Below are 21,818 nucleotides of genomic sequence, written 5' to 3'. Positions count from 1 at the left end.
TTTAATTTTATGATCATATCATCTGGAATTTTGTAGTTAATAGATTTTCAAAATCAACTTTGGCTTGTTTTTAATTTTTTTTATTTACTTTGTTTTATATGTATGAATAGTATTTTGCCTTCCTTTGTGTCTGTGTACCATGTTTTTGCCTGGTGCCCACACAAGTCAGAAGAGGTCATCATCTCTCCTGGAACTGGAGTTAAGGACGGTTGTGAGCCACCATGTGGGTGCTGGGAACTGAACCCAGGTCCACTGCAAGACCAACAAGTGCTCCTAACCGCTGAGCCGTCGCTCCAGCCCTTTCATCCTTTCTGAAAAAGCAGCTTCATGACTGGCTTTCTTAGAAGAATCTGACTCTTTGGTCTTATTTAAACTGATAGTTGGTAAGTGAGTCTTTATCTAAGCTAGGTTGTGGTAGTTTCCTGTCCCATAATCCTGCATAGAGATTTGACAACATCCAGGTGCCCAGGGCCGGCTTAACCTTACACAGTTGGCATCTTGGTGTAGGAAGCTGATGCACGTGTGTACTAGAGGTCTAGGCGATTCTGTTTGTGCTACAAGTTACCGTAAGATTGATACTATCCCAATACCTGTGACTGACTGAAGCTGTTCCTTTACTTCAGCAGTGCCTGAGTTTCTATAGATTACCAGCTTTTCCACCGAAACGGAGTTCTTTCATCAGTCTTATCCTCTCTCCTAGCAGAATGGCAGGCTTCCTGTAATGTAGAGCAGGGTTTTATGAAGATAAAATGTGGACATTATATTAAAGTTACTCCTCTTTAACTTAAGTGAGAAAGCAAAGTGTTCCTTAAATACACTGTCTCCATATTTTCCCCATTCTCTCTAGATCTACGGCAATCACATTTTCCCCAGTGCAGTCGCCAGGTGCAGTCAAAGTCTTGGTGACGGCATTGTTACCCACTCAGTAGCCATCTTTGCGCCTTCACCTCCCTCCTCTGGAGATCAGCCCCTCTTCTCCATGAAATGCTACCGGTGTCCCTGCTGCTTTTCTTCTGTGCAACCCTCCCTTGTCTTTCTGAGTCTCACCTCTTTGCCCTTCTACTTCTTTGGTCCTAGTGAGATCTGAGTCTCTTGGCTTACTTTTAATAAGATCCTTAACCTCTTTTCTGTCTGTTCTCTGATCTCATTTGGTCTCTTGATTTTTGTTACATGCTTATTTCTTTCTTTAAATAAGGTAGTCCTAAGTAGACCAGCTCTGCCCAAGACAAAGTTTTCCTGCCTCAGTTCCCAAGTGCTGGGGTTATAGGCCTCTTCCACCATGCCCAGCTCTGCCCCTTGATTTTAAATAACATTGTATATACCCCTGGCCCCCACATTGCTAACTCTAAGCCAGACCTTCCCTGAGTTCAAGGCGCTTTATCTGTACAATCGCCTGCATTGGAATGTGTCATGGGTTTCTCAAATTTAGTGAGTCTTAAAACAGCCTCTGACTTTCCCAGCAGTTTATTCCTCCCTTAGTCAGTTACTGGCAATTGAATTTTCTAATGATTAGAATAAAACATCCTCGACTCCTTTATTTCATATTCACATCTTATTTGACAGAAAATCCTGTCATCTATCTTTCCAAGTATATCCAAAACCCTGTTTCCCCACCCCCTGGCCCCTGCTTTCATCTAACCGCGCCACCTCTCAGATTAATATAATAGTAGCAGTACCCTGGCCCTCGCCCTTGCCTCCTTGTGGTCTGCTTGCAGCCCCGCAGCCAGAGATACTGTTCAAAACACCCTGTCCTGTCACATCCTATCCCTGTGCAGTTTGATAGCTGTCTGTTGACAGTGGAAGCTCTCAAAGCCTATGTGCGTGCCATTCCTTCTCATCTACTTGGGGGCTTTGTTTTTTTATTTTTTCAAAATTTAATTAGAGTATGAGTATGTGTGGTTGTATGTGTTTACGTTCTCACGTGTGCCTTGTGCATGCATGTGTGAGTAGGGATGCATGTGCTGATGGATTTGAGTGGAGCAAGTTATCAGTGTCCAGTGCTTTGCCCACTGAGCCACCTTGCTATCCCTGCTTTTTTCTTTCAGACACTGCTTTGCTTGCAGTGTCCAGCCCCTCTGGCCTTTGTCAGTTCCCCTTGGTGCCTTTGTACTTGCTGTCCCTACTGTTCGAACTTTCCTGAGAGCCCACTGAGCTATAAGCTATATTCCTCTTTCCTTCTGATAGAGACTGGAGCGAGTAGCTGTTGAAAAGTAGAAGAGCTGTCTGTCCTCCCACGGAGTGGCTGCCATACTTGTCTTGATAGATGGGGAGGGGAAAACCACTCATCATTCAAGCCCATTGTCATGGGGGGGAAGAAAGATACATTCCATGTGTTATGAAGCCAAGGCTCAGCAGACCAGAACAGCTGCCAAAAGGTTCCTCAGTCTCCTCCCCAGCAACCTCTGTAGGACTGATTTAGATGGCAAAATGCTTTTGCGGTTTAAAAACTTACATAAAGTTGCATTTTAATTATACTTTAGTGTCTTGTCTCTAGTTACACTTGTAATTCTATCATCCCATTAATATTAACAGAAGCTTTGATTTTTGTTGAGCGAAAGCCTAGACTTTAAACCTAAAATAGAAATTGGTTTTAAAAAGTTGACAATAAGTTTATTGAGTTTTGTGTTTCTCGTTCCTTGTCACTTTTCACCAGTACTTCCTTACACATCACAGCACTTTGAGATTTAATAATTCTAGTTGTGATACAAATTCAGTGATTTTGTTTTCCCAAAAGGAAACAATTTAAATTAAGTTACAATGTTTAAATTGGTAGTTGGCTTAATTTTATGAAGTGCCTCCTGTAGAACTTTTATGTTACTATAATCACGTTATTAAATAATCATCTTGAAATCACAAATTGACATCAAACTGCTCATTTTGCTTGTTTGTTTGGTTTTGGTTTTTCAAGTGAGTCTCCTACCTGTCAGCTCTTCCTGCTGTTTAGTTTGGTCTTAGAGTTAAAACAGACTCTGTAAGTGGTGCAGAACTCTACCCCGAGTTAGCAGGCCACCGAGTCCAGCCCTGGCTGATGAGAGCTCCATCCTGCAGCTGCCTTCTTGGGCGCCACGTCCCATCACGGGAGAACTCTGCTCAGCAAGCTCTCTTAAAACTGATTCCTTGCGGGCAGTAGTGGCGCACGCCTTTAATCTCAGCACTTAAGAGGCAGAGGCAGGTGGGTGCCTAGTCTGCAGAATGAGTTCCAGGACAGTCAGGGCTACACAGAGAAACCTTGTCTCAAAAAACCAAAAAGAAAAATAATATCTTAAAAGCATTATGACAGCAATATACAAATCATTTTAAAAGTCTGACAAAAAAAAGATAGAGTATGTCTCCACCTCTATCTTTATTAACATTTTTATTTTTCCATAGAGTCACTCATATACAAATATACATTCATATTACTATATATATATACAGATATAGCACATTTTTTTAGTACGGACTGTATTCATATGGATATTTGTAAACACATGGGGTGTGGGCTAAATTGTCACATCTAACCTTATGTTGATAAATTGGACCTGTCAGGATTGCATCTGTACTGCAGAAATTGAGACTTTTTCTTTTTCATTACACACTATAGTATGACAGCTATTTAATCTTTACATGACATTAGGCATTATCACAAATAATCCAGAGCCTATTTAAATTATAGCCAGGATGTGCTTATGCAAATATTAACACTTTTTTCTTGTCGTTTTGTTTTGTTTTGTTTAGAAACAAAACCTTTCTTTATATGCCCAAATAAGCATTGAATTTGTGTTCTCCTGTCTCCTACTCTAGAAAATGTCATTCCAGGTTAGCTGGTGGGCTCTGTTCCGTGACAAGAGAAATCATAGGTGAGCCATCCCCCAGCGCCCATGGGGAGTTCTGGGGTAAAGAGGTCCCAGAGTCCCCCCAGGCCTGAGTGGACTGCAGCTTTACCCATCGTGTGACTCAGCGCTAATGAGGCTGTTCTCTATGCGGCGCTTCCTAGGCCTCTTGCACTAGTCTGTGTGCTCCATGTTTGAGCAGCAGGCGCCTGGACAGTATGCACAGCTTTCTTCCCCTTTCTACCAAGTGCACAAAGGGTTGGAAAGAAAATACTTCCTTGTTCCGTCACATAAAAATCTACTGTGTGGGTTGGTTTTTATTTTAACTTGTCTGTGAGGAAAGAAGATGATCTTCAGGAGGGACCCGCATTTCTTAGTTTGTGAGCATGCCTGTTTTTAAGGGACTTGTGTACTTTTTTCTATCTTGCAGTGACTTTCACTATGCTCACTTAATGTCTTAAATGCTTTACTTTCGTGTATTTAGATTTGCTGGTCTCTTCCCCTTCTAGTTTCTGGGGTTTGTATCATAATTAGAAAGCCTTTCCCTGTTCATGATTTGGAAAAGCAGACAGCAGAAGTCTTGTGCTGTGTTTCTCTTCAGTGATGGTGACACTCCTTGAAACCACAGGGAACTGGCCTTACGACATTCCATCACAAACCTGAAGACTGCTGCCATGTCTCCTTTAAAGTAGAGGTCTGTGTAAGCCATAAGCGTCCTAGTCTCTGAGGAAGATATCTATGCCTCGGTGCTGGAGAATTACATGCCGAGGCTTAGTTATGTACAAATAATGCCAACACATCAGTGCCTAGCAGAGGCCCCACCAGTTGTGTTAAAAGACTAGCTCATGTTAGTGCTGACTGTAATGTTGGGGATGTACAGAGCTTCTGCATTATCTCAGTTTTCTTGTTGTGTTTGTTCTTTGAATTACAGGCTATGCAGCAAGGAAGGTCTGATTTCAACTAGCCTTAAAAATGGCAAAACAGCTGAAAACAGGATGCTTTAAAAGGGGCCATCTTTGAATCTTTTGTGATTCACTGACCAAATAAATGTCTAGCAGTAATGGAACACTGTAGAAAACAGATACAGTCTCTGCTGCCAATCCAGTTGAATCCAGAAGAATTTAGATTTATTTTAAAGGCTGACATTGTTCTTTCTTCATTCTAACTTGAATAGGAATTAGTTATATACTTAATTTAGACACATTAAATCATATAAATTTAAGACTTGAGAAATAAGTACCTACTACATTTAATGACAAAAATTATCTGTTTTTAATAATTCTAAAATCTTTATATCCATCAATACCTGAGACATTTTACAATGTCTTTAATAAGTGTATTGTCTTCTAATAGCTTTGAATGTTTCTGGAAGAATTAGTAATTATTTTAAAAGTGCCTAAAATTATTAAAAACTAACACTGTCTAGAACTTGAAGTGTCTTAACAATTCTTAATAAAATCAAGCATTTGTTTCCATCAGAAGCTGGGAGAAGTTGAGGCAAGGCAGCTTTCCCTCAAGACACCTGTACTCCAGAAGCAGTGTTGGAAGGCCCTGGCAACCAGCCGCTCCAGTGCGCGGTTGTCGGAGCAGCAGAGGGCCAGCGTGCTCCAGCTGCTTTTTTCTGTACTTTAATTCTGACAGAACGAGGACTTAAAAGCTGTTCGTTGTGTTCCTAAGTTGCCTACAGCATAGCAGCAGCGTATTAAAAGACCGGAGGAGTGGAGTGTTTCTTTTATAAACAGCATATATCTGAGTTTTAAAAAGCTGCCTTGTGAACTGGAGAGACTGTTGAGCAGTGCTGCTTTAGAGGACTTGGATTCAGTTACCAGCACCCACGTGGAAGCTCATTTGTAACTCCATTTCCAGGGAGCTCCACCCTCTTCTGAACTGTGCAGGCATGAGGAATGCTCATACATGTCGGCAAAACAGTCCTACAGATACATTTATTTAAAATCGCATGATAACAGTTCAGAGTATTCTTGTCAGGTTTTTGTTTTCCATGTCTTCTATGTCCTTTCTTGCCTGCTAGGTTTAAGCATGTGTTCTTTGTTTTTCTTTTTGCTATTTTAATTTAGAAAGTAGGTATTTCATTTAGAAACTGCACCTTTATTCCTTTAGTTGTAATCCCTAAACACTTAGCATGTTGGCATTTAAGAATGGGTTCCATGTAGATTTAAGCATAGCTCTTATAGGGAAACACAAAAGAAGATGGCCTTGGGCCCTTCTTTCCAAGTCTGTGGCATACTTTTCGGATTTTGTACTTCCTGATTCTTTTTTTTTTTTTTTATTTTCTGGTATTTTAGTTTCACTTTGATTTTTTAACAATCTTGTCTTGTGTATTTTTGTTTTTATGCTCGGCTTTTTGTTAGTTTGTCCTATTCTATTCCATCCTTTACATTTAGTTTCTTTAAAAAATGTATTTCAGGAAAAAAAATGATTTTAATAGCTACCTGTGATTGATAAATTCTTTCAAACTTTGAAAGTATGCTTTTTCATCGATATTCTTTGATAGTTTAGGTAGGTGAATAAATTGTTCCATTCATTATCTTCTAGAATTATATTTTTATTTCTTCAGTTTGGGGACATCTGTAATGACTATCCTTCAAATCTAATCTTTTCTCCACACTCTGTCTGCCCCTGAAATTCCTTTTTAAATGTATAGACAAACAACATTTAGCAAATGATTCAGTCTGAAAAAATGTGCCATGTAGCCAGTCCACTCATCATGCAGTCACCATGGAGTGCCCAGGTGGGTGTGGTAGCTGCTGCACCCGCAGGCCCTAGCATACCTACTAACTGTGTGTGGCAAGCCTGCATAGCATGCCACTGTACTGGGCACTTCAGGTCGCTGTGATACATTGGTAAGCATCTGTGTATCCAAACATTTCTAAACATGGAAAGCAATAATACTGCAGGTTTGGGGTGCCTCAAACCACATCAGCCTCTTCTTGGGTAGCGTCATCCCAAGATGTCTTTCCAATCCAGTTCCTAAAAGACAAGGTTCCCATGTCCCAGGGCTGGCTCCCAGGGACAAATAACTTTTAACAGCTTAATAAACTTTCCCAGGTAGCTCAGCATTTATGCTGCAAGATTTATTGCTTCTTTTAGAAATGCTGCTAAAGTTGTTTGACAAAATATAGCCTGGAAATGAGAAAATAAAGTATTTGCTTTTCTAAATGACAGTTTTTAATTTGCAGTTTGAACAACTTGTTAATACCTACATAGTTGAAGTCAGTCATGTTACATACATCAAAATGTATTTATCCCTTTTCATATTCTCTTATAAAATGTCATTAAATTGTCATGTTAGAATGTCTCATGCATAGACCAGTGTGTCACACTGGAGAAGAGAGACTTGTCATTTCCAAGAGTAAGATATGAACTGCCAAACAGCAAGTAGATTAGTGTACTGAGCTAGAACCTTTTAAAAAGGAATGGACTACTGTCTTCAGCCATCATGTAGGTTTAATCCTCACCATGAAAACTTTTACATGTGTAATATTTGCTTAAGTAATTAAAACAGTTTCCAGGTTAAGTTTTTTTTTTTTTTTTTTTTAATTTAAGTACTTAACAATATTTTGTTTTAAAGTAGCTCTAGCATTCTGGCAGACTGTCCCAGAAATGCTTGTCTGCTTCGGGGTTAGCTGCTCGAGTGGGTGGGTCCTCATGCTTGTGTCCTGTTGCAGCGCTGCTGGTGCACCAGAAGGCCAGGATGGAGCGGCTTCAAAGAGAGCTCGAGATGCAGAAGAAAAAGCTGGATAAACTCAAATCTGAGGTCAATGAGATGGAAAATAATCTAACTCGAAGGCGCCTGAAGAGATCAAATTCCATATCCCAAATACCTTCAGTAAGTCTTGTGTAACCACTGTGACCTCTGTGCTTGAATAGGAGAGCAGGCTGTCTGCCACAGTTTAAGGCTTGCTCTAGTTTTCCGCAAATGCTCTTAATTCGTGTTTGTGTTTCTGTCCTTCCCTTCCCCCTGCCAGACTCCATTCTTTCTTAACTAATGACATGAGAATTCAATACAAACCTTTTTTACATGGAATTATTTTTCAGCTCGAAGAAATGCAGCAGTTGAGAAGTTGTAATAGACAACTCCAGATTGACATTGACTGCTTAACCAAAGAAATTGATCTTTTTCAAGCCCGAGGTAAAGTTCAGTGCATACTCAGCTGAATTGATTGACTTGATCTGCCATCTCTTTTCCTGTGGCCGAAAACAGGCTTCCCAGGCACTGTCTCAGAGTGTTCGGCTTTGGAGGCAGATAGTGCAGAAGAACAATTGGCTTTTCAACCTCTCTTCCCCCAACAAGTATGGAATTGGTTCAGGAAAGCAGACAGACTCGGTAGACTTTAGATCCGCTGCAGCCTTCTCCTCAGCCCTGTGGTAGGGAAAGCAGCGACTGTGTATGTAGCTGCATGGTCGAAGGTTTGGCTTCTGTGTGTATAGGCTCGTTAGCAGGGTTAGTTATTAATGTGGCTGTGTTCATGTAACCGCTCTCCTTTTGCCTTTCAAGGATTGTGTGTCCTCATCTCACTGGCACTGCCTTGATTGATTAAACAGAAAAGGACATAAAAGTACAGTTATATTCTAAGTGATAAGGCTTTATACTTTTTTTGAGCAGTTAGTATCCAGCAGTAATTTCTTATTGTAGTATTTAGATTTAATTCAGTTCCATAGAAAACGTAAATAAAATTTATCACTGAAACCTAATTCTCAAGTTGGGGAAGTAATAGAAATACATCAAACTTAATAAGGAACAAAGGAAAGTTAACCAGGGAGTCTGGTCACATCTGTGTGTGTAATCCAGCATCCATCAAACTGAAAGATGAAGGATTTTTCTTAAATTGATGTTAAAATGCCAGTAAGCTATCGTCCTAGCTTGTCAAGTGGACCCAGGGCTCCGCTCTTAATTCTTTGTCACAAGCATCGACTTCACTTGTTCCCCGTTGACCACTTGCCTTTATTGTGAGTACTAGCTTATACCTAGATTTGGAGACAGGTTTTTGAAATCTTACATAGAATTTGAGTTAAGAGGGTATAATTTAAAGCATTTCTTCTGTTTATTTTTAGAAAGAAATGCTTGCTTTAAAATAAATTAAGTATTTTTCAGCTTTAAATACTGATATATTTACTTTTTTATATATTTCAGGACCACATTTTAACCCCAGCGCTATTCATAACTTTTATGACAATATTGGATTTGTAGGTCCTGTGCCACCAAAACCCAAAGGTTAGTGCATCCATTAAGTGTGAAAATTGTTACATTTTGGAAAGCAAAATCTTAGGGAAAAAAAAATTTTTTTTTTTCAATCTTCCACTTTAGAGATGCTTCCAACTTTGGCATTCTGGGTGAATTTCTTAGGAAGATGTTTGTTTATTTAAATTCTGGGGCTTGGGGAGGATGTAAAGATGTAACGTATTTTAACTTTCTAAGAGTAATGTCTGAGATCTTAGTACCCACTGTGTACTCTCAAAACAGTTTGTGTTAAAACAAAGTACAAAAAAGGAAGGCACCTCAGAGAAAGTCAGTTTTTTGAGAACGTCGTTCTTTATAATTCTGAGCAATACATACTGAATTCCAGGCCAATTTTAAAAAGTATCATCTGGTAACATTTTACAGCATTCACAGAATACTTGTGCACCAAGCTAAGACATGTTAAAATAAGTCTGTGGTGTAAGCCGGCACTAGGCTCTGTGTACAGATGAAGTAGTAGGCATGTACATTCAGGTCACTCTGACACTATGCTCAATTATTAATCGGGCATAGTTTGCTTTTAACCCTAAGAGAAGTAAAACAAAGAGTTTGTAAATGAGGATACAATATTAAGAAAGCACATTCTTACTACAAGAACACAGAGTGTGGCCAGGTGGAGTTGGTGAGAGTGGACTCTGCACGTAATTGAAGTTGTCAGCCAACCTAAAGTCGGAAGGTGTAACGGAAAGATGCCCACAACCACAGACAAGGGAAAAAAATACTCCGAACAAATGGTTACACAAATGTTCTAAAAATGTTTCGGTAAAAACTCAGAAGATCATCAAATGACAAGGGAAGACAGTCAGAAAAGCAAGAAGAACAAAAAACAGTAGGAGTGCTAGATTTCTCAGTAATGATTGCCTTCCATGGAAGCACAGTCAACTCTCCGTCAGCTGATAGAGCAAGTGGGTGAATTTTAATAAGCAGGATCCAACCATAGGCTTTATCTACAAGACTCATTTTAGACATAAAGACACAAAAACTGAAGTCAAAATATACAAAAAGGTACCTTATTTAAATGGTACTAATATAAGTCATGAGTGGCTATAATTAATCAAATAAATTATATTTTTTAAATCTGTAAAGTTGCCCCCCAAGAAAAGAATATGATTTTATGTGTATGAATGTATGTACATTTGGTAGCATGTACAGAATTGTCTTCCCATAAAGTGTGTCGTAACAAGTTTAAGATCAAAACCATTTTAACCAAAATCTTTCAGCCATGGTTCTGTGAAACCAGAAAATAAGCAATACAGCCATTAATATTCACTGGGTCTTTGAGGAAAGGAATTTTCAAGGTGTCTGGAGAATGATCTGGGTATGTGATGCTTACTGGTAGGACACCTGCCTAGCAAGGCCCAAGCCTAAGGTTTAATCCAAAACCCTGATTCTTACACAAAAATACCTTGGAAACAAACAAAACCAAACATACCAGAACCTGTAAGAGGCAACAAAAGCAAATGGTAAGTTTATAGAGAGAAAAACCTACATTAAAAAAGAAAGACCTCAATCTAACTGTGTACCTCAGGGACCTAGAATGAGAAAGTAGGCCCAAAGTTAGTAGAAAAAAAGTAATAATGAAAATTAGCATAAATCCAAGAGTTTAAAAACAATAGAAAATCATTAAAACATTTGAAAAGCTGAAATTACAAATCCTTGGCTAGACAGATTAAGGAGAAGGAAAATTCAGGTTAAAAACTGAAAGAGAAGTCATGACAACAGAAGCCTCAAAAATAAAAGAATCATAAGGGGCCAATGTGAACATATGTGTGTCTACAAACTATTAACTTCTAAGAAATAAATTCTGAGAAATCCTATTCATCTGAATCAAGCAGATATACAGGCCTGCTAACAATAAGGAGATTGAATCGATGATAATATCTCGTTGAAAAGTTCAGAGAATTAGATGGCTTTTTGGGTAAATTCTGTGAAACATTCAAAGAACTAAAACCTATTCTCTTTCCCAAAATTGAAAAGAAACACTTGCAATGCTGGGCAGACTTTATAAGTAATAGGAAGCTGTGGGCCCAGATCCCAGGGAACACAGGTGTGTAGGTTTTTTGCTGTCGTATTAACAACACCCTAGAAAGACCATTCCACATGACCAAGTGGAATCTTCTGAGATACAAGACCTGCTCGAAGTGAACAGATTAGTCAGTGGAATACAGCAAGAGGAAACAAAGTGAAAGGAGAAATTATGTCATCTGAATAGACATACAAAAAGAATTTGATGAAGATTAGTCCACTCATGATTAAAGCATAAAATACAAGATGCATTAGTGAGGAAGGTACTTCCTGTGAAACCTGGTGGCTTAGATTCAGTCACTGGAACCCATACAGTAGAGGGAGAGACAACTGCAGTTATCCTCTGAATTCTATACTTCTGCCCTGGAATGCACGCACACACCCCACACACAAGTAAACATAAAGAAAGCCAGCAAGTGAAAGGGCATTTCACGTTAGCATCATAAAGGCCATTATCAAAACCACACATATGTCATAGCTGGGGAAAGTGGAAGCTTTCTATCTGATACACGGTCCAAGACAGGAGTTCCCACTCTTTGCTTCTTTCAGCGCACTGCCCTGGCTGCACTGCCCTAGCCAGAGCAGCTTGAGGAGGAGGAAGAAGGCTTTCAAGTGAGCAAAGAGGGAACAGAATGATGACGTGCTTATCTCAGCTGCAGTCGCACTGTTTTTATTGGTTCGCTACAGTGAAGCATATTCTGAAAATACTGTGTGGAATAGTTCAAAAATCAATAATACATACATTTTAGATGGCTTTCATTAGTGTTAAATCTGTTTTACCATGAATTGTTACTCCATTTTAATGTGCCTGATTTATAAATTAGTTTTATAGGTGTTTGTGTTCTAAGAAAAAACACAGCATGTATCAGGATCAGTATTTGCCATGATTTCAAGCATCCACTATTAAAACTACTTAGTGAGTTCATCAATATAAAAATCATCAATATAAAAATGTAAAGAAGTTACATTTCTTTATACAATTAATTATGCAAAAAGAAATTCATAATATCAAAGGGAAAAGTGTCGTTCACAGTGACAAGAAGTTAAAATAGGGATAAACGTCACCAGAGAGGCAGAAGAGCTTTATACCAAAAGTTATAAACTGAAGAAGGAAATTATTAGAGACATTCATGTTCATGGATTAGAGAATTTGTATTGTTCCGCAGCCTTTAATACATGGGATAATCTATAGATTTTTATGTGCATTGGTGTTTTGTCTGCATGTGTCTGTGCGAGGGTTTAGGGTCACCTGGAACTGGAGTTACAGACAGTTGTGAGCTGCCAGGTAGGTGCTGGGAATTGAACCCTGTCCTTTGGAAAAGCAGCCAGTGCTCTTAACTGCTGGGCCGTGTCTCCAGCCCTGATCTACAGAGTATGCAGTCACTATCAAAATTCCAGTGTCATTCTTACAAGAAAAATGTCCTAAAAATCAGACGGAAAGACTGTTAAGTAGCCAGAGCAGTCTTGAGTGAGGATGAAGCTGAAGATACCACACTCCTTCAGAAGAGATGGCACAGCTACAGTGATGAAAACAGTGCAGTCCTGGCATAATACACAGACCAGCGGAGCAGAACAGAAACACAGGTGCTTCAGTGCTCACCTTTCCTCACGATGGCTGTGTGAGCAAGGGGTGCTGGGGAAGCCGAGTCTCCATATGCAAAATTACGGGACTTGACCCTCCGTATACAAACACTAGCTCAGATGGAGCTGGCAGGAAAGTGCAATGGTGAAGGCCTTTGGTGCTAGCTGACCTGGATGTTCTCAATCTAATCCTTAGGATCCACATAGTAGAAGGAAAGAACCAGCCCCTGCAGGCTTTGCTCTGATCTCTGCATGCATGCTGTGACACATGCATACTCACACGTGTACAGCTCGAAATGCCTGAATGTAAAAATGGTAATCAACTAGATTAGAAGGTTAAGTACACGACGGATCTTGCTGGATGAAAACTTGAAGGCATTGTTCAGGGCTGGGCATGGTAGCTAAGGGGCTGTGTAGCCAAAGAACAGTGCAGAAGGCCCCTGCTGATTAACCAGATTCGGGGTTCTCCTATACCATGTCTACTTTGTAAGTTATAACAGTGGGTGATGACTTTTTGACCCTCTCCACTTTTTCAGCATTTGTTACTGCCATAAATGTAAACAGAGGTTTGGAAATTAGTTGTTTACAAACAAGTGTCATGGCACACACATAGTCCCAACACCCATGGGATTAAGGCAGGGGGTTGCTGCAGTTTAAGGCCAGCCTGAGCTACATGGAGAGCTAGAGCCTCAGAAAGGGATAGGGAACAGTTCTTTGTGTTTTGTGTTACTAAAGACTTGTTTTTTTCAGTAGATTAAAAAAATATGTGTAATGGAAACTTCCATTCCCAGTAAGAAAAATACATCTATAAACACTACTTGACTGGGAAGCGAGACTCATGACTACACTCGCAGCATGTCGTCCAGCAGGAACCCTTTTCACAGGGGTTGGTACCCAGTGCTTACCACTTCTGCACGTTGGAAGTACGCGCTGTGCTCCCCCTTGGGCTGCGGAAGTGTCTCTGTCCTGTCACTCCTCAGAGGAGAAGCAGCCCCATAACGGAGGTGGAGGCCCATGGCAGTTGAGCCAGTTGTTTCCTCTGCTCACCGGCCGCTTTCCCGCTACGTAGTCACCAGGAGTTTGGTAGACTGTGGATTGTTTTGTCTTTTTAAGTTCTTAAAAATCGTGTCTTGTCTTGTTTTCTTTCATTGCTTCCTTACAGATCAGAAGCCCACCACCAAAGCACCAAAGACTCAAGACACAGAGGATGAGGAGGGGGCTCAGTGGAATTGCACTGCCTGTACTTTTTTGAATCACCCGGCCTTGATCCGCTGTGAACAGTGTGAGATGCCTCGGCATTTCTGAGCCAAAGGCCCGTCTCCTCTAAGCCACATCCAGAGTTCAGACAAGTCTGGGGAAGTGTTTCGCTGCCACATAGGAGAGTCCAGCTGAAGGTGATGAGACGGTAGTACGCTGCGCTCAGCGTCAGCCCGCGGCTAACGCTACCTCAGTCTAGAGTTGTGGACAGTGGAGACTCACCGCACGAAGGCTCTGAGAGACTGGACTGCCTAACCGTGTGCAGGGCATCGTGTCCCACGGTGGACCATTCTCGCTCTGTCAGTGCCTCGGTGTTCCCAGCACCTGTCCCCTCATGTCACTACTGATTTTGACTGGAGGGATAGGATGATAGCTTTTTGTGTTTTTGAAGCTTTTGGTGAAACACTACACACACGAAGAGAAGGAACAAGGTTTAGCTATTTAAAACTCTGCTGCCGCATAGTGCCAGTGGATGCGGGAAACTTCACAATCTGTGGTACTTTTGACCTTGTCTTTTGTCTTCTCTGAAGACGTCTCTGTGAAGCCAGCATCTAGGGTCTAATGATAAAAAGGAAAGCAGTATGCGTTGTCTGTACAATCCGCAGTGAGCTCCCCAAAGCCTTTCCTACTGTACAGATCTCTCATGTCTGCTTTAAGTGATTTCTTCATTATTTTCTTATATTTCTGTATGTATAGTGTAATAGACTTTTGTTAACTAATGTTCTTTTCCCTTTTAGTAAGCACGGTCATGTTTCCTTTTAAGCCTTACCTGAGAAAAGCAATGCCATAAGATTAAAAAAAAAAAAAAAAAAGCATTAATGAAATGAAACTGTGCACAAAATAACTTCCCTCTCGTCTCCTGCTCTTTGTCCCCTCGGGTGCCAGTCCTCTGAGAAGACTTGCAGGCGCTGCCCGCGAGCTGCAGGAAGCCGTGCAGGCCTGTCGGGAGGTCACACTCTACACTGACTTCACAGGGTGACCAAACGCGGCCTGTGTCTTCTAGAGCAGCTTAAGCAAAGGTGGCGAAACCCACTTCGTGGAGGCTCCCATTGGGAAAGTACAGTTTCAGAAGCAGCCACAGCAGCAGGTCCAGCAGCCTTTTCTTCTTGGGAAGAAGTGCAGTTGCTGTACTATTGGGACAGTCCATTTCTAAACCTGACTGGGTGACAGGATCGTGTATTTATGAAACATAGTCATCTTTAGGACAACTGAAGAAAAGCTGGAAAAAAGAAAGAAAAACAAACAGACTTGAACACTGAAGCAACCTCAGACATCTCTTTATTTTGATGATATATTTTTGTAAGGAAAATAAATATTCATAAGATCAGGAATGTATATAACTAAATAAAATCAAGGAAAAATAACAGTATGCATTTAAAAAGAATTATGAAATTATCAGTGCTTGGAATGGGGCTAAGGGAAGTGCTGAAATATAGCAAAAAAAAACAGGAAATAATGTAGATTGTCCCACTGTAAATGTTCACATGTGACTATGTTTTAGATAAACGGGATTATTAGGGATGAGTGATCTGAAGGTCAGAGCCTTGGCTTCCAGGCTCTGTGTCTTGAGTGTGAGAAGAGATGTGGCGATCATAGGTCACTCAACAGCAGACCCCAAAACTCATACATTTGATGCATTTGTTTAAAAGCAGGCCTTGTTTTTCAGCTTCCTCTGCAGTTCTATGTGAAGATTGGTAAATCAGTTTTTACTTGTTTTATTAATAAAACGTAATTTGGATATCTTGAGTTGATGGTTTTGTGATTTAGCTGGGTAAACTATCTTTGTAACAGATAAGTTATTTATAAAAATTAAAAAACTTATATTCTAATGTGGATTTTGTGGCTTGTCTTTGAAGTTTGTGGGACAGTTTGTACCCAGCCCAGCATAATGTTCCATGGTTAACTGAGCTCAGGAGAAGGCAGCCCTTCCTTTCTTGAATCTGCTCTCAGCTCATAGCTCCCTCTGGATTTATTGGTTCCTACAGACTGGTTTCTTCTGAGTTGATTGGTTGGTTGGTTGCCTGGTTTCTTGTTGCAGGCTGAATCTCACTATGTAGACCAGGCTAGCATCAAATTTGCAATCTTCTCAGCTTCTCAAATCCTGTGATTGTACGCACACACCATGTCTGGTTGCCAGGCTGTTTTTTACCTGATGCAGGCAGCCAAATTTCAGCTGAGGAGGAAAGTGGATAGCGGCTTATGGTGCATTTTAGTTCATTTCTTTTTAACTTTTAAGAATTTTCCCCCATTGTTCAAAACAAATGTGACTTCCTGGACCCTTTGGCCTAGGGAACCCATTCATGTTTGCTAAGCCCCATGATGCATTGTTACTGAGTTCTCTTGAACAGGACTCTCATAGTCACACTTCTTTCTGAGCTTGAAACAAGCAGAGTTGTTTGCTGGTGTCTGGTGTGGTCTGTGTGAAGGCCTACCTTGAGTCTTTCAGACCAAGTAGGAGGGAGATTTTCTTTGCCAAAAATAACCCTGGACAAAAATGATGGTCTGGAAACCGACTTTGGAAATTACTGAGAAAGTGTCACTCCTGAGCCCCTCGCAGAAGGATGTGCCACCAGCCTTAGAGTCTTAACACTGCAGGGGCCAGGCGAGGGGGTCGGATAAACTGAACTGGGGAAACCTTACCCAGCACTGGTGAGATGGCTCAGCAGGCCGAGCTCGGTGGCCCCCAGAACTCATGTGGTGGGAAGAGGTGACCGACTCACAGCACTTGTCCTCCAGCTGCTCTGCATGGGGGTTTACCCCTCACCAGTGTGCAGACAAAGCCTCGGTTACCACGCCTCATACAGACAATACAGAGGCCCGTGCTGCAGGTCTTTGTAAGCAAAATAGGAATTTTTTTTTCATAAGTCACCATTTTTGCTTTATAGGGTTTTTATTTATCGCTTTATTAGTTTATTCACTTTGTAGCCCCTGCCCTTGTCCCATCCCAACCCTACCCTCCCTCTCTGAACTCCCTCAGCCCTCTGATAGGGAGGTCTTCCTCCCCTTCCGTCTGACCCTATTCTATCAGGTCTCATCAGGAGTGGCTGCATTGTCTTCCTCTGTGGCCTGGTAAGGCTGCTCTCCCCTCAGGGGGAGGTGATCAAAGAGCCAGCCACTGAGTTCATGTCAGAGACAGTCCCTGTTCCTATTACTCTGGAACCCACTTGGAGACTGAGCTGCCATGAGCTACATCTGTGCAGGGGTTCTAGGTTATCTCTATTCTTAGTCCTTGATTGGAGTATCAGTCTCAGAAGAGATCCCTGAGCCTAGATTTTTTTTTTCTTCTCTCCTTGTGGAGCTCCTGTCCCCTCCAGATCTTTCTATCTCTCCCTTTCATAAGATTCCCTGCACTCTGCCCAAAGTTTGGCTATGAGTCTCAGCCTCTGCTTTGATACCCTAGTGGGTAGTCTTTCAGAGGCCCTCTGTGGTAGGCTCCTGTCCTGTTCCCAGTTTTCTCCCTCTTCTGATGTCCATCCGATTTGCCTTTCTGAGTGAGGATTGGGCATCTTACCCAGGGTCCTCCTTGATTAGCTTCCTCAGGTGTACAGATTTTAGTATGTTTATCCTATAGTATATGTCTAATATCCACTTATAAGTGAGTATATACCCTGTGTGTCTTTCTGCTTCTGGGATACCTCACTCAGAATGATCTTTTCTAGTCCCCACCATTTTCCTGCAAATTTCATGATTTCCTTGTTTTTTAATTGCCGAGTAATATTCCATTGTGTAAATGTACCACAATTTCTGTATCCATTCCTTAACTGAGGCGCTTTCTTAGACAATTAGGAATAGTGCTTCCTCAAGATCCAGCTATACCACTCCTAGGCATATATCCAAAAGAGGCTCAAGTACACAACAAGGACATTTGCTCAACCATGTTTGTAGCAGCTTTATTTGTAATCGCCAGAAGCTAGAAACAACGTAGGTTTTATAGGTTTTTTTATACGATGTCTTGCTGCATGGTAGCCGAGGCTAGCCTTAAACTTGCCATCCCTTCGCCTCAGCCTCTGAAGTGCAGGAATTACAAGCTTGCACACTGCCGCACCAACCATTTCCTTTCTTTTTGAATTGTATGTAGTGGGTGTGGGTTTGTATCTGAGTGGAGCGCACAGAGGCCAGATGTATCAGGTCCCCAGTGTGAGCTCCCTCACATGAGTGCTGGGAATCAAGCGATTTTCTCTGCAAGAGCAGTATTTTAACTGCCGAGCCAGCTCGACAGCTCCTTGTTTCTCTTAAGTGAGCAAGCAGCTGGTCTATTGTATAAAATTAAATTTGTATTGTTGAATCAAAATCATGCTTATAACTGCACTAGCATAGTCCAAAACTATTTTAGCTACGGAATCTAAACTGATAAACGCCTTTCTTCTTTTTTTTGGTTTTACCAGACAGGGTTTCTCTGTGTGGCCTTGGCTGTCCTGCCCTTAAACTCACAGAGCTCTGCCTGTGTCTGCCCCCTGAGTGCTGGGATTACAGGCCTGCACCACTGCACCCGGCCACCTGATAAAAGGGCTTTATAAACATGAAAATGAACTGACATTACCTGAGTTTCCCTTTCCCAGTACCATGCTAATGGGAAGATTTAGTGAGTGATGAAAAGTTTCAGAGGTGAAGAATATTCAGTCCATGAGATTGAAATTGGCCAAATTATCCTTGAGAATAATTCAGAGACCACTCCCAGAATAATGTCTGCTCACCGCTAGCATAATTCCCTTTGTTATATTACAAAATATGCTCCTGTACACATGAACATGCTTTGGGCCCCAGTTTCTATTTCATTTATTATTCATGAGTGTGTAATTATTGCTTTCCTATTGCTATGCTAAAGCACCATGACCAAAAGCCACTTAAGGAAGGAGGATTTCTTTTGGCTTATAGTCCAGCATGGTGGCGGCTGGCAGGCGTGCTGGCAGGAACAGAACAGCAAACGAAGTGGTACAAGAGCTTTAATCCCAAAACCCTCCTTCCACCCCCACTCCTCCAGCAAGACTGCACACCCAACCCTCCCCAGCCAGTGCCACCTGCCAGGAGGGAACACTTTTCATTCAGACTAGCATGGTGCATGCACAGGCACGCCGCAGCGTGTGTGGTAAGCAGAGGGCCCCTCACTGGAGTTGCTTCTGTGGTTTCTGAGAATGGAGCTCGTTCATCCCATCACCCACTGAGCGTTTCACCAGGAGCCCTGGCTCCAGCTTTCTACTCTGCTCTGTGTGAAGTTACATTTTATACCCATTTTGGTTAAAGCCCAGCAGTACTGCTGCCTTTTAATCATTGCTTCCGCCTGAAAAACACGGACAGCCAAGTCTCATCAAGAAAACAGCATTCGGGGGCTGCACAAATGGCTCAAGCAGTTAAGAGCACTGACTGTTGTTCTAGAGGGCCCAGGTTCAATTCCCAGCACCGGCATGGCAGCTCACAACTGTCTATAACTCCAGTTTCTAAGGAGCCAACATCTTTACATGGACGAAAAACACCAATGCACATAAAAGAAAAAAAAAAAAAAAACAGCTTTTTTTTTTTAGGTTACATTTTGTTAACTCTGTGTCCCAGCTGTATCCCGCTCCCTCATTCCCTCCCCAACCCCTAGTATTTGTTAAGTTAGGTTTCCTTTCCTGCGTGAAGCTGGTTCACAGCGGGTAGGGTGGAGGGTTAAAAGCTGCATGCCAGGGCTGTGTGGCTGGGCGGACCCTTTCCCTTGCTAGGAGCTGTCTTGTCTTAAGATGGTCTTTTCTCATGAATGCTTTTCAAGGCCTTTTTCTACACAGCGTAATGACCAGGCGAGATGCTCTTTGTTTTATCTCCATGAATCAGATTTTGGTTTTCCTTCACGGGGACCGAAGTCCCGTCAATGTCTGAGATGGGTTGCTTTGCAGAGATGTATGTTGAGGGTGGGGCTTGCACAAGGAGGCCAAAGGTCAAGTGAGACTCAAAGATACAGCCACCTTGGCCCCGTAGCTCTGTGAGTACAAGTGCAGGCTGCCACACCTAGCTGTGGGGGAAGGGGAGGGGCTAACTTTGGGCCCTCACACTTACAGAGAAGCACCGTACCAGGAGCTGCCCTCCAAACCTTTACACAGATTGGTTTGTTGGCTTGTTTTCTATGTCAAAGCCTGGCCTAAAGATCAAGTGTGGATTTCTATTGCTTGCTCAGCTATCTAGAAAGTATGTGTCTTGTGATGAAATATAAGAAATTATCTCTCCAGGGCAACAAATGCTATATTCAAAAGATAGTTAGGCTGGGGATTGCCCACATGCACTTTTGAGCGGCCTAAAACAAATCCACTGAGCGCTCCTGGGGCTCTCGCTGCAGGTTTCTTCATCCCCGTCCTCTTGCTACATAAGAGACCCATCACCACTTGCTGATCTTTGTTCCAAAATCGTATCTGTCCCCCATGGCTCAGTAAATACACACTAGCATCTTTCCCAGGGACTTTTTTAAAAAGAGAGAAACTGTTCGAGTACAGGCAGGGAGAGTGCGTCACCTGCAGGCTGCTCGGGAGGCCTCCCTGTTCTCACGTGTTCACTGCGCTCACCTTGCCGCCTCTGCAGTGTCCACCGAAGCCTCTGGCATCGACTCTGGTCTGACCTCTTCCCTAAGAGACCTTGCACACGCCACCTGTACACCTTGTCCGTCCTGGGTGGCCTGACTCTCCAGGTCAGTTTCAGCTCTCAAGGACAGGGCCAAGATGGTGAAGCCTTGGGCTACTGAGATGGCCCAACAGACAGAGGCACCTGCTGCCAAGCCTGAGGTTGAACCCGATCCCTGGGACCAACCTGGCAGGAGAGACTGACTTTCCACAGGACTCCTCTGACAAACAGGCACACTGGGCCGCACATACCCCACACGTGTACATGCGTGCAAATGCAGGCACACCCTATAAAAGTGGGCTTGTTTCTTTAAAAAAGGGGTGGGGCCCTCCACATTTCACCTTCCCTCACAGCCCGGAAGTGCTTTCTGTTTCACATTTCTTACTGCTCTGGTCTTCATTTTCATGTGCTCTGGCAGTATACACACGTGCATGGTAAGAAGAGGTCAGCTCAATCTTCACTCAAAAAGACAAACAGGATGGACATCGGAAGAGGGAGAAAACAGGGAACAGGACAGGAGCCTACCACAGAGGGCCTCTGAAAGGCTCTACCCTGCAGGGTATCAAAACATGTGCTGAGACTCTTAACCAAACTTTGGGCAGAGTGCAGGGAATCTTATGAAAGAAGGGGGAGATAGAAAGACCTGGAGGGGACAGGAGCTCCACAAGGAGAGCATCAGAACCAAAAAATCTGGGAACAGGGATCTTTTCTGAGACTGATGCTCCAACCAAGGACCATACATGGAGATAACTTAGAACTCCTGCACGGATGTAGCCCATGGCAGCTCAGTATCCAAGTGGGTTCCCTAGTAAGGGAAACAGGGACTGTCTCTGACATGAACTCAGTGGCAGGCTCTTTGATCACCTCCACCTGAGGGGGGAGCAGCCTTACCAGCCCACAGAGGAAGACACTGGAGCTACTCCTGATGAGACCTGATAGACTACGGTCAGATAGAAGGGGAGGAGGACTTTCCCTATCTGTGGACTGGGGGAGGAGCATGGGAGGAGATGAGGGAGGGGGCTACAGCTGGGATACAAAGTGAACAAACTAATTAATAAAAATCAAAATTAAAAAAATAATTTAAAAAAAGAGAAAAAAAGAGGTCAGCTGAAGACATGGCCCAGTGATAGGAGTGTTTACCTGCCGTGCACACGCCACTAGATTCGTTCCCTGGCACCACGGGCTGGAGTAGGGGACAGACAGATTGGTAATTATTGATGGTGATGGTTCTTTTTTTGGTGTTTTGAGGCAGGGTCTCTCTGTGTAGCCCTGGCTGTCCTAGCACTCACTCTGTAGACCAA

At 42.3% G+C, this 21,818-nt stretch overlaps 1 protein-coding gene across 3 annotated transcripts in view; it reads left to right on the top strand.

Moving 5' to 3' along the window:
* Positions 1-15,765, top strand: part of Tab2 (TGF-beta activated kinase 1 (MAP3K7) binding protein 2) — a 30,906-nt gene extending 15,141 nt beyond the window's left edge. For 2 of the 3 annotated variants that reach the window (XM_055608058.1, XM_055608060.1), the window contains exons 4-7: positions 7,499-7,659; positions 7,869-7,962; positions 8,965-9,045; positions 13,838-15,765. In XM_055608058.1, the coding sequence (XP_055464033.1) occupies positions 7,499-7,659; positions 7,869-7,962; positions 8,965-9,045; positions 13,838-13,980 (479 nt within the window). In that variant the 3' untranslated portion in view covers positions 13,981-15,765. The remainder of the gene's footprint in view (positions 1-7,498; positions 7,660-7,868; positions 7,963-8,964; positions 9,046-13,837) is intronic. The other variant, XM_055608061.1, reaches the window with a different exon arrangement.
* The last annotated feature ends 6,053 nt before the right edge of the window (positions 15,766-21,818 follow it).

The sequence above is a fragment of the Psammomys obesus genome, unplaced genomic scaffold, assembly GCF_907164565.1.
Source record: "Psammomys obesus unplaced genomic scaffold, mPsaObe1.curated_primary_1811, whole genome shotgun sequence".
NCBI classification, from domain to species: domain Eukaryota; kingdom Metazoa; phylum Chordata; class Mammalia; order Rodentia; family Muridae; genus Psammomys; species Psammomys obesus.
Note: the sequence above shows the minus strand (reverse complement) of the source record. Positions and strands in the feature narration are given on the sequence as shown.